General features: G+C 43.9%; 1 protein-coding gene across 2 annotated transcripts; it reads right to left on the reverse strand.

Annotated features, from left to right (window-relative positions):
- Positions 1-3,415: 3,415 nt before the first annotated feature.
- PSPH (phosphoserine phosphatase) lies at positions 3,416-14,300 on the reverse strand. 2 transcript variants are annotated; one of them, XM_010024288.1, is made up of 6 exons: positions 14,134-14,300; positions 8,338-8,496; positions 7,513-7,647; positions 5,840-5,985; positions 4,907-5,055; positions 3,416-3,602 (listed from the first exon to the last, which is right to left on the reverse strand). In XM_010024288.1, the coding sequence occupies exons 2-6, from the start codon at positions 8,475-8,477 to the stop codon at positions 3,492-3,494; spliced, it is 681 nt and encodes a 226-aa protein (XP_010022590.1). In that variant the 5' UTR covers positions 8,478-8,496; positions 14,134-14,300; the 3' UTR covers positions 3,416-3,491. The 2 variants fall into 2 exon arrangements, with proteins under 2 accessions (XP_010022590.1, XP_010022584.1); XM_010024282.1 differs by lacking the exon at positions 14,134-14,300 and having other exon boundaries at positions 8,338-8,661.
- Between the last annotated feature and the right edge of the window lie 4,032 nt (positions 14,301-18,332).

Here is an 18,332-nt window from a genome sequence, read left to right on the forward strand (position 1 = left end):
TCTCTCCCTGTCCTCCTGTATTTCTTGTTCCTAGAGAATTCCTTGTAACTTACCCCTCACAACCAGCAATCTCAGCCAGAGACAAAAGGGGAAAACCATTTTTGGAGTTAAAGGATTTTGTGGGTTCTGATGCTTACCTTCAGCTGGGAGCACCAGGAATTCCAGTCAGGTAGAGCACTTGTTGTTTGAGGATCACCAAGCTTTTCATGAATAAGAAATCCAAGGAATAACTGGATGTTCTGCAGGGTGCCATCACATGGCACAAGTCTCTTCAGTCTTTATACACTGCCTGAGATCTGAATTCCCGCTAGTGGTGGTGTCATGAAAGTGCCTCCTGTCATTCTGAGCTCTAAACCCGTGCCCTGACTGTCATCAGAGAGAGACTGGTTCCTGTTATTTAATTACAGATAACTATGTAAACTCGAATGTAACACAGTAGATAAATAAGTGATGCTGATCCTTCTTGCTTCCCTTTGCCTGAGCCCTCTCTGAAGTTGGGTTTTGCCCTGTTGTGAACACTATTGTGATTTTCCCTTCTTAATTTCGTGGCCAAGTCTGCCTTTTTTCCTTTGATGAGCAATGTGTCAGCATTTCTTAGAGCAGAGTTTGTGGAGTGCAGAACTGAAGTCACTTTCCAGTGCTTAGGAAGTGGGGAACGATGCCTGGAAGGGTCTCTTGTTCCACTGTAACAAAGACTGAATTAAAACTCAGGGTTAGTTGTCCTGCAGTCTTCCTAGAAAAGCTGCAAACTACAAGTCCCCTCATACAAATTGAATATATAACTTAAGGCTGGCTAATTAATAAGTAAAAGGCTTTATATGATTATATGAAGTGGTGTGTCTCCCGATGGGGAGAGCAGGTATTACTGGCCTGATGCGTGCTGCTGTCCACACTTTGCTGTGATGGGATATGTTCAGGTGAATCGGTAGCTCGGCTGGAGCACTGAAAATTCCCTCATGCTGCTTTATTCCCTCCTAGTTTTTCCCAATGTTTTACAGACAGAAGAGCTCAGCCACTCGAAGCTAAGTAATCCTTTGGGTGCCTCCTGCTCTAGAGGTCAGGCTTGATATTTGCCCAGTGGAAGGGGGGTGGTATTTTTTTCAAGCCAGTCAGACCTAAAGAGCTCTTGTGAAATCACTGGCACAACACCATGTTTCCATAGCACTCTGACTGGCAGAAGATCCTGCTGTGAATGTTAACATCTCTGTGGCACAGAGCCCGGGCACGGTCTTCTGACTGTGCCATTAGTGAAATGACATAGCAAAGTATGTCACAGTGTTTGTCAGATCAGGGCCTGTAGCTGTAGCTGATGGGCTGGCTGTTAGATTGTTTTATTTGCAGCTAACAGACAACACTTGTGCTTCCTAACTGTAGAACTGCAGAGGAACACACTGAGTGGGAGCCAAAAGAGTTGATACTTGTTGTGCTCATGCAGTCTGGACTAAACAAAAGCATGATTGTACATGAGCTGTCCTCAGAGCTGGCTGAGGTTTTTCTCAGGAAGAACTCAAAAGAGATCATGGTTGATACTCCCAGCAGTGTTCTGTGAGCTGCCTGCCAACTATTGTCTGCCTTGGCTTTGTGGAGTTCTTTAAACTCTGCATACTCATTACTGCTGTTGATATACCTGCCCTTCTCCAAAAAGCAGTGTATTTCTGGGTTTGTTTCTTTTAACCCTTCTACTTCTCTAGTAGGTAAGTGCTGTTGTAACTTCGAGCGATTATTGCCTCATGTTTGTCACCAAAAACGTTAGGTGGCATCACTGAGAGCTGCCCTTCCTCACTCTCTGGGGCTCTGTTAACACAACTTTCCCCTCTATCCATTCTGATGATGGTGCAGAATGGACAGAACTGGGATTTGCTTTGATTTTTGGTGATGCTCAGACAAGGAGCTCTCACAGCATCTTGATTTGACCTCATTAAATGAAGGAAATCTACTGCAAGTTGTGCAAACCTGTGATCATCTTGTGGAGACAGTGTGAGATTTTGGAAGGCAGGCACAGCACTTGTTTCTCGTCTGTGAAATACGTGGTGGGATGAAAGAGGATTGGCACACTCAGCCTAATCTTCAATTCCCAGAAAAATACTGGCACTATTTGTAAGCACACAGAAGATAGATAGGAGCCTGCATAGATTTATTTTTTCCAGCACAAATCTTGTCATATCTACCCATCTTTCTCCTGTGATGGTACTAGGTAGATGGAAAGAAGTGGGAAAGAAGATGGAAAGAGATGTGACAAACATTTTAACATTAGTAAAGCTTTTCACATTATCTGAGGTGAGATTCATCTAAGTCAGGGAAATAAAAGTACCACAACGTGTCACCAAAGCTGCTTAAAAAGACATACTCAGAAGAGCTGTCAGGAACTTGCTGGCGAAAAGCATTTATTAAGTGTGCTCTGTATAAGGACCCTCTTGGATCAGACACTGCAGCCAGAAAAGGCAAATCCTTAGGAAACTGGGATTTGCTAGGTGAAGCTCAGAGAACTACCTCCTTAGAACAGGTCAGACTTACTTCTGGTACAAGCAGTTCAAGGGTGGTCGATCCACGCTCGAGGCAGAGGAAGAGAATAAGTGTCACAGTGTTTTCTTAATGAGTAGACCATTTTTTTAAAGGTTGATGAATTAGCTTCCATCCAGTTACAGGTTGATGGGCATGGGTTGTTAAATACATAAAACAGTGAAGTAAACAGTGTTCCCCATTTACAAAATCACCGTTTTTGAGTTTAGTGATGTTGAGTCACAGGTGACACCTCAGGTTCTCCTGTAGATGTATTTTAATGCAATCAGAGATACTTAGTAATGTTTCCTACCTGTCTGTTCACTGTTCAACCTAGTTCTGAGAGTCTTTGGAATGGAAAGTACCATTTTGTTTTCCTTTTAGACTATATTATTGTTAATTACTTAAACTTCTTGATTGTGGCCCCTCTTCTGTAAGGGTGGTGAAGCACTGGAACAGGCTGCCCAAAGAAGTGGTGAATACTCCATCCCTGGCAGTGTTCAAGGCCAGGTTGGCCAGAGCCTTGGGCAACATGACCTAGAGTGAGATGTCCCTGCCCATGGCAGGGGGGTTGAACCTAGATGATCTTAAGGTCCTTTCCAACCGAAACCATTCTATGATTCTTTTGCCAGCCACAATAAATAGAGGTATTAGCTTCAATGATTCTGGATACTCAGTATTGACAAGGGGCAAATCCGTTAAGGTATTTTTAACTTACTGATAAATTTCTACCTTTGCTTTTCACTCCGAATGAATAATCAACTGAACTCTTCCATCTTGGAAAAGATATTTAAAAAAAACCTTACCATTTTCATGACAAAAGGTTTGAGTAGAATGGTGCCAACTGCACCACGAGTTTCAGGCCAGAGACGAAGGTGCGCAACCCCCAGAATCATTACAAAATCCAAAACAAAACTTTGCAAACAAATAAATGTTTAATTGCATTGTATAATGGATGTAGAGTTGTTAAATATATTATTTTACTGTATAATTTATCGCTCTTCCAGTTCCTTTAGCAGTTCATCAAAGTGAGTGATGTACCATTTAGCTTTCTCCTTTACTTGCTTTCTGATTACGTTTCCTCCAAATCCGATGAAACAGTCCTGGCAAAACAGAAGGAATGGGCACATAAATCACTGCAGTCCCATGTACTGGGAACGGAATGGAGCTTCTCAGCAATTCAGTTTGATTTTAAGACTGACTTTTAAAATGCCACTCAACCTCCCTGCGTCTTCCCCTGCTCTACTCTGCATGTTCATTTTTCAAATTCATTAACAAGAACTTCATTACATTGGATTTTGCACCACTTTGGTGACTGGAGTTTTGTTCCAATAGGGAAGTTGTGTTTCAGTGGTTTCAAGATTGTTCAGACCTGAGATTTTACTGAAAATCTGATGTGAATGTGATGCAGCATAAGGCCTCACTACTCAAGAACGAGTTAACATCCCAACGTGCATGCAGCATCTCACAATTATCCCTATATTATTTACCTTAACTCCGTTTACCTCATTTGATAGATACCCAAAGTACACATTAACCATGGCTTCAATCATTAACCAGGAACAATCATCATTTCCACATCTTAGAAAACCATCTGCAGTGAAAGTGGGGTGTTTAAAATTTCCACTGCTGCTGGTCTGCCTTTGGGTAGAAAGCGTGAAGCACACACTGAGCAGCTTTGGTCATACTCATGTTTAACAGTAAGGGACCAGCTGTCGTGACTTGCAGCAGCAGCAGCTCTGAGTTTGCTCCTGTGCATCCCTGTGCACTGGGATATCTGCCCCTCAGAAGGGGTGACACATAAAAAGGCACTAACGGGGAGATGGAATTAAGATCTCCTCTGCAAAATGATCATTTATTAAAGCTGTCTTATTAATTTTGTTGTTATTTCACCCTGTCAGGGTTGGTACCTTCAAAGGTGTCATCACTGTACAGTGACATGAACTCTCTTGCTAAGCCAGTGTCGGGTAAATGTGCACCAGGTCTGTGCCAGCCCTTCCTGCTAAGCACCATTAATCAGTGTTCCAGGACCTTAGCAGAGTATGACCTCTGCACAGAAGTGAGCACTTACTGTGAGGACACAGGGGAAAGGCAGAACGTGATAATATCACCTTGATTTAAGACAGGTCGCTTGGCTGTTACACAGTCCTGCTAGACCCAGCAGCATCCTGCCTTAGAGGGTGACACTTGCTGAGATTGTCTCAACTGAGAGAAATGAACCATTGCATGATGCAGGCTTTCTAAAGGAAAACTACCTACACAGATTCCTTTTAGGCTGTGGGCTGTGCTAAAGATCTTCCCTGAAGTCCTATAAAGAATTCAAACCACAGTTCTCATCTGTCCTTGTGTCCCCCCACCAAAGGATTTGCTCAAAAGGAGTTCAGAATTCCAATTCTTTAATACTTACAGCAGGGGGACAGGCTTCCATGTCTGTAGCTCCATCTCCAATCATAACTACTTTCTTAAAGTGGAACTGTTCCTTCAGATGAGCGATAACCTTTCCTTTCCCCCCTGATTCAGCTGTTGGTTGTGTTTCATCAAACCCTGCATATTCTCCTACAACACAGTGGAAGGACAAGTTAAGACACACAGCATTTTCTCTTGTAAATGAACAAAGATATATGTCTATGGTCTTTACTTCAGAAAATGGCTGATTACATGCAGTCCTGTAAGACTCACAATATCAGCATCCCAGAAAAGCAATTAGAAGGTAAGCTGGTAAAATCCTAGTGAAGACAAGGATTTTACTCAAGTCTTCAGTGGGGCTATTTTTAAAGACCCAAAACGCTAAGACAAAAGTAGAAACCCTGTATGGGTGGTGTTACAAATCCCCTCCCAGTCACCCTGGTGTAAACATTCCAAAAGCAGCATCTAGTATGATGTATAGACTGTATGAAACACTGAGTAAGAAACAACCCACTAACTATAGCTCTGCTTGATTACATTAGCTTAAAGACCAGAGCAGCTCTACTAAAGTGCATCAGTCTCCACATGTGCCTCAAAGTCACCAAAAGTGAAGTTTGCTTCTGAAAGCAGGTAAGTGTAAAAGACTCTTTTGACTTGAAGGAGCAAGAGAAAATGAAACTGCTGTCAGCAGCTGTGATGTGATTTACCTTTGGCACAGCTTGCAATTAAGAAGTAGCTACAGCTCTATTTTATAAGACTCAAAAGTGACCTAACTCATGTTTTTGGTAAGGTCTTGCAGTTTTCCTACTTGAAGCTAGCTGGATTGGTAACAAGGAGGTGTAGGCTGGGCAGTATCTGTAGCCCAATATCTGGCAGTTTGAACCAAAAAAGTGGCATTAATGAGCAGAGAAAAGAGACTTTATGGGAATCTCACCATTAAAGTAGAACTTGAGCCTGTTGGCAAAGACGTTTGCTGTAGGAATGTTCAGCTGCAAGGCCACATGCTCCACGATGCTCTGAAACCCTCCAGAGACCAAGAAGACCTGGACCCCTCGTTGATGAAGCCTGCTCACTAGCTCCCTGAGGAGAAAGAGCATCAAGTGTGAGTGCTGGCAGCATGCAGGGATAACAGGAAAGGTAAAATACATCTGTCCTAAACAAGGCTGTCCTTATTTAATGTTATTCCAGTTTAGTTCAGATGTGTGCTGCTTCCATCTCTGCTGCCCAAAGCTTTTCCTTTTTTCCCTTGGGTTTGTGCGTACACTTGCTTGAAAAAAGTTAAACCCATCTCATCTAGAGACAAATTGATGTTCAGTTGCTCAGAAACAAGCACTTCCTAGAAGAGTTTTCTGTATGCTTTCATACGGTTTGCATTTGTTCAAATGAGAGCAGATCCAGTTCAGATGGGTTTTTGTGAAGCAAAAACACTAAGAAAATGAATCTACAATAAAGGAAAAAGAGAGGGAATGGGGAGAGAAAGCCACTGCAGCACGATGCTGAAGTGGGCTGAGAAGTGTGCAGAGTGCACACATTTCCTAACTCGGAGTTGGTTCCCCAGACATTGGTGCCATCTTTAGAAGAGGGCACCAGCAACAGAAAAGGAATCAGAAAAAGAAGCTTTTGGACCAAGTTAATGTCAACAGGGCTCGAAGGTGGTTGAAAGTTTTATGGGCTTTGGCTCATAAGCAGGAAGATCAGTGTGCAGCAGTGCTGAGCTGGGGAAGCAGCAGGAACAGAAGAAATGCTAAATGCTAAAAAAGCAAAGTGAAGGCTTAAAGCAGGCTCCACAGAAAAGGAGGAAGAAAGGGAAGGAATGAAAAGGGAAATCATGTGATTCTAAACAAGGAAACAATGTTCTCTTTGTAGTTGCATTCTAGCTATGCCTTCTGCAGAAAAAGCTGAGCATGTGCTTAATTTCAAGGAAAAAATCCAAGCCAATTACCACGTCAAACTACTGTATGTGCTAAAAATATTTTAGACTCAGAGCTTTGGCCAGGCTTTGTAGTAAAGAAATCCTCTTCGATTGTTTGAAACAATTTGAATAGGAAAAAAACCCCAAACTTTTCAGTTTAAATAGTTAATGTTAATTCCAAACCCAAAGATGGATGAATACACACATATATGTCTATTTCCCCTTAATGACTTTTTAATACTTTTTTAGGGACTTCAGTGCATGGGTAACTAAGTCCAGAGATGTGACTGACATGGAAGTGTAAGAGAGAGGTAATGCAGCTGCAGAATAGACCAAGCCAGGAGTTCATACTGGGTGTTAAATCTCCAACACCCATCAAAAACCAGACCTGATTGAACACATTATTTTCCATGCCATTTAATCCTGAAGCCAGCATTTGAGCTTACTAGCCAAAACACCAGTTAATACCTAAGACAGTTTTCTTTTTACATGGATGCTCAGCCACTTGACATGGACTCAACCCATTATAAGCTCCTGAGACAAGTTTTGTACAGTAACAACATGGAAATAGAGCAGGAAGGCAACCTAAACCAGCTCTGTGGTCTTACAGCCTCACCAACGTCACTGAATTTTACTGATTTATGCTCGGTGCTTTTGGAAGACTTTTTTGTGAGCTCATTTGAAATTCTCCTTACCGTATTCCTGGTGTTAGCTGAGGTGGGTTATCCGATATTAGCTTCTGCACTTGCTCGTAGGAGGGACGTATGAGACCGAGTCGTGCTGTTAAAGCTGCTTTGAATGTCACAGTGCCACCCATAGCTCTGCGGGTCCTAAATTGTGATCCAAAGAAAGCAGATCAGTGACACTTACGTTGAGGTTTCTCCCAAGAACAGTTAGTTAAAGAAGCATGACAAGGAACAAGGTCAGAGACCACAGGTTCTAGGTTATACTGTACAGAACATGGGTACACTGCAGAGACTGGTAGCAACCACTGGGAGAAGATCTCCACAGCTCAGAGCTCTTGTCAGAACCAGAGAGACAAGGGAAAACTGCTTCATTCTCTTTGTAAGTGCATATGAGCCACTGGGACCAGTATTCCTAAACTGAGGAACAGCTGAGGTGCTGCTCTGTGAATTTAACAGAACTTTTGCCACAAGCATCAATGGAAAAAACATCAGCCTCAGAGAAGTCATAAGAGAGTTGTCCCCTCTCCACTTATCTCATCGTACAGTTCCCTAGTGCTTATCCAAGTTTAATGGTGAGGGCTGATCTTAAGTCTATCAAAGAAATATGCATTAGAGAGTTTATCAATATAGTTTTGTTGAGTGGCTTCACAGTTCCAAAAGAAGTTATTCCATTTTATGCATTAATTCCACTTATTATTCCTAAAATCCTTTTTAAACTATAATAATCTCCTATGACAGAATTAATCCCTGTTGTAAACTCATTGTCACAGATTACCCTTACCCATGCTCACGTTTTACCACTACTCCTTTGAAGTTAACAGCAAATGCACATACATCTCAGCGACGGCATCTCCGACTCCACAGAACTTCGCGAGCTCATCGATGCCTTCTTCCCTGATGACGGTACTGTCCACGTCAAAGCAGACTGCATCAGCATTCCGGAAGATCTCTTTCATCTCCAAGAGGGATGCCATCCTTTTAGGAACCTTCTTACTGTGAGGGGACAAGATAAAGTCTTTCTCTGAGTGGCAGCACTGCACTCTGTCTTGAGCCATTGGTGCAGCTGAGCTGGTTCTTGCAAGAAGGGATGAGCACAGCCTGGTGGGCAGCTTATATCAAAGGGGGAGCAGTGGTGGAGGTCTGGCTCGGTTGCTGATTTGCTCTCTGCTGTTGCTGGCTACTGATGTTCAATTTACATTACAGGTGGGCTGTGGAGCTTTGGTCAGTTGCTGATTTGCTCTCTGCAGGCTCGGCCCATTGATGTTCACATGGGGTTCAAGGTTGTAATACTTGGCATTTGCTGCACCATCTGGCTGCCAGCTGCTGTGTGGGACTTGCAATTGTCTGTCTCATCTTGCCCTCACTGCTCAATCAGATATTGATTTCTCATCAGACCCAGTCTAGTGTGGCAAATTAGTTGCCCCAGGAGATAGTAAAAGACACCCAGCCCTTAAGGATTTGCTTCATTGCAGTAGACATAATTATCTTAAGCCTATCAGTGTGTGGTTGTCCCTAAATCATGAAGGTTTAGATTCTTTTCTATGTCCTTATTAATACAAACTAAATATTTTCATCATCCATGAATGCATTTGGCCATTAGCATTGGGAATAAGTCTTTTATAAAATCCATTGAAGTCTTGGGCATTGAGAACTTCACTCAACCCATTGAGATACCACATCATGATGTCAACTTTTTCCATTACAATCCCTGGCAAAAGTTTATTTTCTTCCCTTTTTTATCTGTCCTCTTAAATATATTGAGCACTTCTGCAGGTCAGAAGCATGAGATGTTAATCAAGTAAGGAAATACTCTACCCCACTCAGCCTGCGCTTCCCTCTTTTCATAGGGGAATTCTGACTGACCTTTACTGTTTACCAATCTGTACATTTAGACAGAAATAATACCTTTCTCTCCATCTCACTTCCCAGATTTTTGTATAAGTTTTTGTTTGGTTTTACTCTCTTAGATGTCTCTCAGGACACGTCTTGTGTAACTGACCTGGGTAGCAGGTTCTCTCTTTTTCTGGGATAGGGGAAAAACTACCTTCAAGCAGCATGTTATCTACCTTCCTTGTGCTCTACACCTTCATCTTTCGTTTTCATCTCACTGAGCTCATTTATTTTTCTCTTATATATCATGTGAATTCTGATGGGGAGAGGTCTTACACACACAAGTTCCCCCAAAATAGCTATTTTTTGCCCTTTTTGGACAAACTTTACACCTCATGGCCAGGCAGGAGTCATCTAAGGATCACACGTGGTAAGCACTAGTGCTGTTTCCTGAGGTGACTTCTGTGTGCTCACTGAGAGATCACAGCTAAATAGTTACTGGTCAAAGCAGGAATAGGAACCTTTGCGTTTATTCTGATGACTAGTAACTGTATGGTGAATATTGGGATACAAAAGGCTCTCTGAAAAATTACCATAATCACTGCAAAAACGTCTGGAACGCAAGAACACACACTCATCTTTGATCTGTTCAGGTACAGAATAAAAGAGAATACTCCAGTCCTTCACTGAAAACTGAAAGTCTATAAATGAAGCCACCAAACCTAAGTGGTGAAACCTGTTGTGAACAGCTAAGAGCCATGTTTGTAAGAGATAATACCTGTTTAACAAATGGGTGATATGAAATAGCAAGAAACAGAGAGAGCAAGTCACATTAAAGGCAAAGCTATCCAACAGCAGCCACAGAACAGCCCTCAGAGGGTCATTTTAGCTATTCCTGAGGTTTTTGTTTGAACATACTACTGTAGTAACCAAAGTGGGCTCGTGGCTTTCGCACAAGGCTGAGGAGGTGCCACAATAGCTTCCTCAGTGCTCGTTTGTATTGCAGATGTGAGGGTGGGTGAGCAGCAGTCACCCAGCCAACACTTCTCTCCTGTGCACTGAGTTTAGGTGTGGGAAGGTAGGACAGAGCCTGGGCTCAGCATCCCCACTGTGCTGCAAGTAAAGGTGAGTGGCTATGGAGCAAAGAGGAGATACTCCAGAAAAGGGCTTTTACAAACCCCACTTCTGGGAAGGGCAGGCAGAAGGACCGAACCATAGTTTGACAGGTCTCTGCTCTTGGTGCAGCAGAGCTGTTCTGTGCATGGGGATACTGTAAAACTCTGGTCCAGCCTTAGAAGCATCACTAAAGAATTATTTGCTGCAGAGAGCATGTGGGGGGTTGTATTTTTCTATAAAGACTGTGCTATACATGTAAGAAACACTGTCATACGCCGGCAGCACGGCATGTCAGAGAAACCGCTCTCTCTGAAGTGGCCGTGGACATAAAGAGACTGATCCTGAGCTAAGAGTTGGCAGTGAGTGGACAGGTGACACGTGAATTCCAAGAATACTTTGTGTTAGCCTTGACTTGACATTGGCTCCACAGCACTGTGTCTGTATTTGCAGTGGAAGTTTGATTTCTGAGCAGGAGGGCTTTGACTTCAGGGCAAGACTTGACAGCATTTGCTAGATGTATTTGTGCAGTGGAATCAAAAAGAAACCAAACATCCACTAACATATTTGAAGTGGCAGGGCATTCGTGTTTTCCAGCCTACTGGACATTATAACATCCACCAAAACTTCAGCCATAGGTTTGGTGCCAATTTTAGAGGTTTGCTCGACTGGACAAACTTGTTGCATCACTGTGGTGACATCTGCGTCACAGTGTTCCAACACTGATTCCTTATTATGCAAAGCCATCACATTGCCTCATGCTAAGCTGCACTGCAACACTGCCACGTTATGATGCAATGCCACTGTGTGGAGACACTGCACTGGGATGTGATTTCTTGGGAAGAACCTGAAATGTATTTCTGGATACATCGGAATTTTAATCTCTCTGAGAAGAATGTTATCACTGGAAACACACATTGGGAACGGGAAGAAAGAGGCAGTTTTCCTTCTCTCTAGTATCCACATTTCCCATACTCCTTTCCCTTCTGGATGCTCCTTACAATGACTAGACCGCTGTTGTGGTGGACTTTGATGGACAAATAGACAAGTTAATGGAAGAATTATGGATACCAGTTGTGGAATGGTTGGAATTGACCCTGTCCTCTCTTTCTTCCATGCGGTAACTCTTTCAAAAGATTTTCAAGCTGTGGTTTATGGTGCCTAAAAATGACAAGTTTGAAGGGTTGTGTTTTGAAATGCAGCAACCCTCAGTAGTTCCTGGTCTCCCTTGGCCTGTGACCTGCTAAAATCTTTCCACTTTCAGCTATAGCTGGGCACCGGGTCCTGGAAAGCACAGACCTGGGTTTGGCTAAGGTATCATCACACCTGTGATGAACTGTGAAGTAGGGAAGCTCATGCAGGAGCAAAGAGAAGAACCTATGAAGGAAGCTGCAGCTATTGTAGGGAATCTTGCTGGTGGGAAAACCAAATTTTGGGAGTTCAAGGTGGCTCACTTGGAGTGAAATAAGGTTCTTCCGTCCTTGCTGGCAGAGCTCCAGTGGTCACCAGCAGCTCCAGAGGCTGGCAGATGCCATTCCAAATGGTAATATGCCATTTCAGTCACTTGTGATTTTTTTCCCCCTAGCCCTAAATGTAGATGAGAGCTTTCATTTGGAAACATGAGCAAAAAAACTGAAGCTGTATAAACCCATATAAAATATGGATAAATCTCTAACAGCTGTAGTAAAGGAATGGCAATTTTTTATTCCAGAGTGGTATCGGCCTCTACAGTTAGCAGGGATTAATTATTCTGAAATACAGGACATCTGGTTGCTTAAATGCATCAATGTTTAATGAGATGGTAAGAAAAAAGAAATTCCCACAAATAATGAGATCTGTCTCCATGAGAAAAATGTGTGTAGATAATCTCTGATCTTTCTGCTGCTGAATTTTAGGTGAACAATCTATTCCTATCCTATTTTCCATGCTGGAAAAGCATCCAAGCAGCAAACATTTCAACAGGTTTGATGATCAAATATTGTGGGGAGAAGCTGAAAAGAAGAAGAAAATGGGGAAAAGAAGAAACAATGGGCAAAAAATGACTAGAGAAGACATAAGTAAAGACTGACTGAGGAGAGAAATGGGGTGAAACTTGAGCTAAAGATGGAGAAAAAGGAAATCACCAGAGAAAAGTGGAATTCCCATGAGATCTCTGCCTCCAGGCTATGAAGTACTTCATTAGGCTACTTGGAACAATCCCCGACCCTGGCATTTCCACAAGAAATAGTTCTTTTTCGTAAGAGAGAAGGAGGAGTCACAGAAGCAAGCACAGGAATTAGGTAAGACCACATGTCAAAGGAAAACAACTGAAATCTTCTCTGTTTGCTGTCCCTTCAGAGAAGGGCACTTGCTGCACTGTGAAAAACTGAAACATCCTCTGTATCTATTACCTATAATGCAAAAGGAACAAGTAAACAGTACTTGGAACTCCAGGTGTTCTGGGGCTGTTGTATTTTGATGAGATCTTGATGAGATCTCAAAATCCTCACTGTGACTAGACTTCATGTGGTGGTGTGTTTCAGCTCCCAGAAGTGCTGCCACACTGATATTTTGCATTATGTTGACGTTTATTGCTGTGTGAAAATGAGGATTAAGTGAATCTTAATGAAATATTAACTGAAATATCTGTTGAAACACATCACTCGGGAATATCCTGGTTTGCAAACAGTTTCTGGTGTTTCTGATTCTGATTGATTTTCCCATTTAACAAGGTAAGAGTGAGCACTGAGATACACTCTGAGGTACAGCCCCGCAGCAGAATAACACTGTATTGAACGTGTGGGAGATTAACAGAAACACCACCACGTTAAACTGTTTCTGTTGCATTGAAGGGAAACTGCTGCTTAGAGTAAGGGATTTGGAGGAAACAGTCCTTGAAACCTTCCTCAGGGCCTGTTCCCACTACAGGAGTGGTCCTGCTTGTAAGATGCTCACAGAAGTGTTCCCATGGTGCTAAACAAACCACTTAATCCTCGTTGTTTCTAGTTCTGTGTGAAATGAGAGTAATATAGCGATACAGCTTTTGTGTGCTGAGGTTTAATTCAGTATTAGCAGTATGTTTTGTAAGCTTTAGAGGAAAGAGGATACGTTTAAGAAGATTAGTTATATTTAAGCAAATTGTGACTGATGTTCATATCCCTGCAAGTAGTGCTACTACTCTTTAAAAGTTTAACCCATCCATCTGTAATTGTGAGTTTCTGTGGGTTTCAGCATGAGAATAGAACAGTTTAGTCCTTAACGTCACTGAGGCTGCTTCACACTTCCTGGTTTTCTGTTCAGTTTTTAAAGGTAGTGATTCAAACCTGTATGCAAGCCAAGAGGTGAACTGTTTGCAGCTCTACACTAATACCTGAACAGCAGTGCCTAACTGGATTTATTTAAGCACCTTTTAAAAAGTAGTTGGAAAGGGGCAGAAGGAGCCTGATGGATGTTGACATACGCCTCCCAACTCTCCAATCCCCTCTTGCCTGTCCTGACAAAATGATGATGCTTCCCCCCCACATGGTTGCATCATTCATTCATGCTGCTGCTATAAAACAGCACCACACCACTGCTGCATCCTGCAGGGCAGCACAGTCACAACCCCAGCAGAAGTTATTCTGTGTTTTCTATGCTACAAACACACAGTGTTACACCAAACGCCAGCCCCTTCCAAACTGAAAGAAGAAAACGTTCCCAGTGACTTACAGTATTGTACCGGCCGTGGCTGCTGCTGCTGCTGCAAACCTCTTGACTGCACAAGAAAAGAAGGGATCAGCTGAGACCTTCAGTCACACAAATACAACGGCACGGGCTGATCTGGAAGGAAGCCGCATTTTGTCAATCACTCTTTTATAATGTGCTGAGTAAGCCAGGCACACATGTAACCAGAGAAGTCCAGCTGTGCGCTGACAGGCGTAGGGACGAGAGGTGTAACCTTGCCTGCTCGGGGGAGGAGCCGCTCGGGCCCGGTTTGGGGCGCTCCCGGCTTGGGGAGGCACGGCCTGGCCCCGCACAGCACAATGGACGGGAGCCCGCCCGTCCGCAGCCAGCCTGTGCCGCAGGCGTGGGGCGCAGGACGGGTCTTGGCAAACTCACCTCGCTCTGTGCCAGCGGAGCACGGCTCTGACAAGGAGGGGGGTTCTCCGAGAGACCAGGCAGGGACACTGTTTCCTTTCCCTGTGGATGAGATGAAAGGGTTTGTGGGTTAAGATTGCATTATTGCATTTTGGCTTACGCTGTCAGTCGGTGCATGAGGGTGTGCAGTGTTACACACGCGAAAAATCAACGTTCATCATAAGCTTTGAAGGCAAAATGAAGCTTATGCTTATGGGAAGGCTCAGGTTTTTTTCCCCAAAAGCAATGGGAAAATTGTAAAACCTGTCTGTGCCGTGGTTTGGTATCCCACAGAAGAGCCTCCCTCAGACATTAATGTGGACATTGGTTAGGAAATGGGAGACTGCCAACCCAGAGCTATGAAGCCGGTTGGTTGCTTTAAGGTCAAGAAAGCCTGATTTAGCTGATTTAGCTTCTTTCATTCACTTGTGATGGGAGTCTTATGACTGCTGCCCATCGTGAAAGACTGTATTGCACCACTGGGTGCACCAGTCACATTCTATGCATGATCTCTTTTGCCATTCTGGCAGTGTTACCCCTCAAAATTGCATGCATTAATTAAAATCAATAGCTTCATGTGCCTCTCCTCCCATGTCTTAAAATCGTAGAATCTTTTGGGTTTGAAAGGACCTTAAGATCATCTAGATCCAACCCCCTGCCATGGGCAGGGACACCTCGCACTAAACCATGTCACCCAAGACTCCATCCAACCTGGCCTTGAACACCGCCAGGGATGGAGCATTCACAACTTCCATGGACAACACACTGCAGTGCCTCACCACCCTCACTGTAAAGAACTTCTTCCTTATATCTAATCTAAATTTTCCCTGTTTCAGTTTGAACCCATCACCCCTTGTCCTACCACTGCAGTCCCTGATGAAGAGTCTGTCCCCTGCATCCTTGTAGCCCCCTTCAGACACTGGAAGCTGCTCTGAGGTCTCCAAGCAGCTTCTCTTCTCCAGGCTGAACAGCCCCAACTTTCTCAGCCTGTCTTCATACAGGAGGTGCTCCAGCCCCTGATCATCCTCGTGGCCTCCTCTGGACTTGCTCCAGCAGCTCCATGTCCTTTTTATGTTGAGGACACCGGAACTGTACACAATACTCCAAGTGAGGTCTCACCAGAGCACAGCAGAGCAGAGGGGCAGGATCACCTCCTTTGACCTGCTGGTCACGCTGCTTTTGATGCAGCCCAGGATACGGTTGGTTTCTGGGCTCAAGCGCACACTGAAGCTGGCTCATGCTCAGTTTCTCATCAACCAACACCTCCAAATCCTTCTTCCTTTGTGGTTTTCAGACAGTCTCACTACATGACCATTTGTTGCCATGAGCATCTATTAGTACCTTCTTCTGTTGGGAAAAGATGGTACCGAGCCCCTTTGCTGCACAACTGATGACACAGTTCCCTGCTCAGCCTGGTCCTGTTTGTTAGTTTATCATGGCAGGGCAGGATGTTTTTAAAGAGGATTTAGAAATCATTTCTGTGAATAAGGTTGAATGGAAACACATCTTGATGAAGATGAAAGAAAACAGCTTTTACTGAGAATCTCAGAGGGTTTTTTTTGCCAAGACAAGCAGAGCATGATTTGACTGAGAGAATTGCTGCTGAATATTTCATGAAGGACATTCCCTTTACTTGGCTTAGATTATCAGACAAGTTGGTTTTAATTCAGTTAAATATTTTGATTCTAATCTGGTGTAATTTGTTGTAAATCCATTGATTTCAAAGGACAGTTCAGGCCTGGTAAGCACCTGCTCTGTATTTTTACTAAGCATTAAAAACAAATATGCAGAACAGTTCAGCAAGTACAGCTAAGACTGAAAATGAAGGAAAGCTTGTCCTGATGCCTGAAAAATGCTGCAAAATGGGCATTTCATGTGAAAATGCCAATGAGAAATGTCACTTTACCATAAAATAACTATTCTCGGATCCAGCAAAGAAACACAGAGAAGTCTTCCTGGAAGCTTTAAGAGGATGTTCAAGAGTGAAAAGCACAGCTCACGTGGATGTGTGACAGTTGATACAAGCACAGACCTAACTTTTATACATCACTCCACATCCTCTCCGTTTGTACAAAAAGCAGAGGACTAGAATATCTTTGAAAATGGCTTTTTCCCCACAAGGAAAAACCCCATCTAAAATTCAAAGTAAATTTTCCCAGAACTTCTATTTTCCTACTGTAATAATTCCCCTCACAAACCCCAACCTGCTGGGGCAATGGCCATAGCACTGTCAGCAGCCAGCCCCACGCATCGCGGGTGTTTAGGATGGATAACTCCACGGGACATCGCCCACACGGGGCACAACAGCAGCACGGAAAACACACCATACAAGGTGCTCGCTGGTGTGCGGATGGGTTTGACAAGGCTGCCCTCTACTGACAACAGCCCCGAGAGAGAGCATCGAGGCAAAACCATTACAAACAAGGGAATCGAGAACAGCGAAGTATTTGGGTGTGACTTGGGGGCCATGGAATCGAGGGCAGAGCTGGGCATTCCGGTGTTTAAACCAGGCATTGCATCTAGGAACCTCAGTACTGCAGCCTCTTGGGGCTGGGTTGCTGTTATGGTTTCAGCAGGCTGGAAGCATCCCAGCAAAAGTGAAGACTGAACATTAATGGGGTTCCAGAGGTGATTATGAAAGGCCAAGTATGATTTCCTGCATTTTTCAATGTTTAATGTATATTTCTAACGATTACAGTAACAGAACACAAAGCCCAGCCACTACACTAAAAATATTTCACAAGACAGATGCACTGCTCAGCTAAACAAAAGGGCTCTAAGCTCGTGTTATGTTCAACCACCAAATCCATCTAGAACGTTTAAAACAAGAAACCCAAGTGTATTAGCAGCTGCCTGAGTCAGTCTGCCCAGCAGGGCGTTTTGCCCAGAAACCTGAGATCCTCATCCAATTCCCTCACCAGATTCCCAGCCTATAGCCACAACCTGCCCTGACACGACACTCGTTTCAGCCAGGCTCTCCCAAAACATCGTACCCAACAGCAGGCTTAGACTTTACTACTGGAAGCGGCATGAAAATGTTTGCAGCTCACTGCATTGCTGCTCGGTGCCAAACCCAGCGTCCAGGGCTGCATCCAGAGCTCCCTGCTGCAACGAGTGGGATGAGATTTACCCTGCGCCATCCTCACGCCTGGTGGATGAGGATGTACCAAATCCTGGGTACCAGTGGCTCCTGTTTGCTGGGGGTTAGCACCCTGATGGAGTTTTTAACACCAAAACCCACTCAACCCGGATCTCCCTGGCACACCTCTGCTACCACAGGCCATGGTTATTGTGGGAGCAGGCACCTTCTTTACACAATACCTGAAATAACAAGCAGGTTGTGTCACGCCTGATATTGCTCAGAGGTGGCACATGGGTGTTTGGGGGTTGAAGCCCAAGCTGGCAGCCAAACTTGGAGCACTCCGTGCCTGCAGGGTGCGTTAGGAACCATGGCAGGAGCTCTCTTCCCAAGGGAAACTCTCAGTTCTCCTCCATCTCAGTGCCCAAATACCAGCAAGACACAACTGTTTCAGGCTGTGCCCTGGCAGACACAGGCCAAATGCTTCCAGCACCCATCAAAGCTGCACTGACTTCCGCAATATTCCTGTTTTGCTCCCACACATTTATTAACCTCAGTTAATTAACACTTGATTAACCTCAACTCTTGAATTTTTACCAAGAACCACTTTGATCATTAATCCGCACCGCTTAACTATTAATTCTATCCCTCTAAAGTTAAATCGCCGGGTTTAATTATTTATTCTCACAGTTCTGCGAGCCTGCCGGGGGGG

This window comes from Nestor notabilis, unplaced genomic scaffold, assembly GCF_000696875.1.
Source record: "Nestor notabilis isolate BGI_N333 unplaced genomic scaffold, ASM69687v1 scaffold24540, whole genome shotgun sequence".
Lineage (NCBI taxonomy): Eukaryota > Metazoa > Chordata > Aves > Psittaciformes > Psittacidae > Nestor > Nestor notabilis.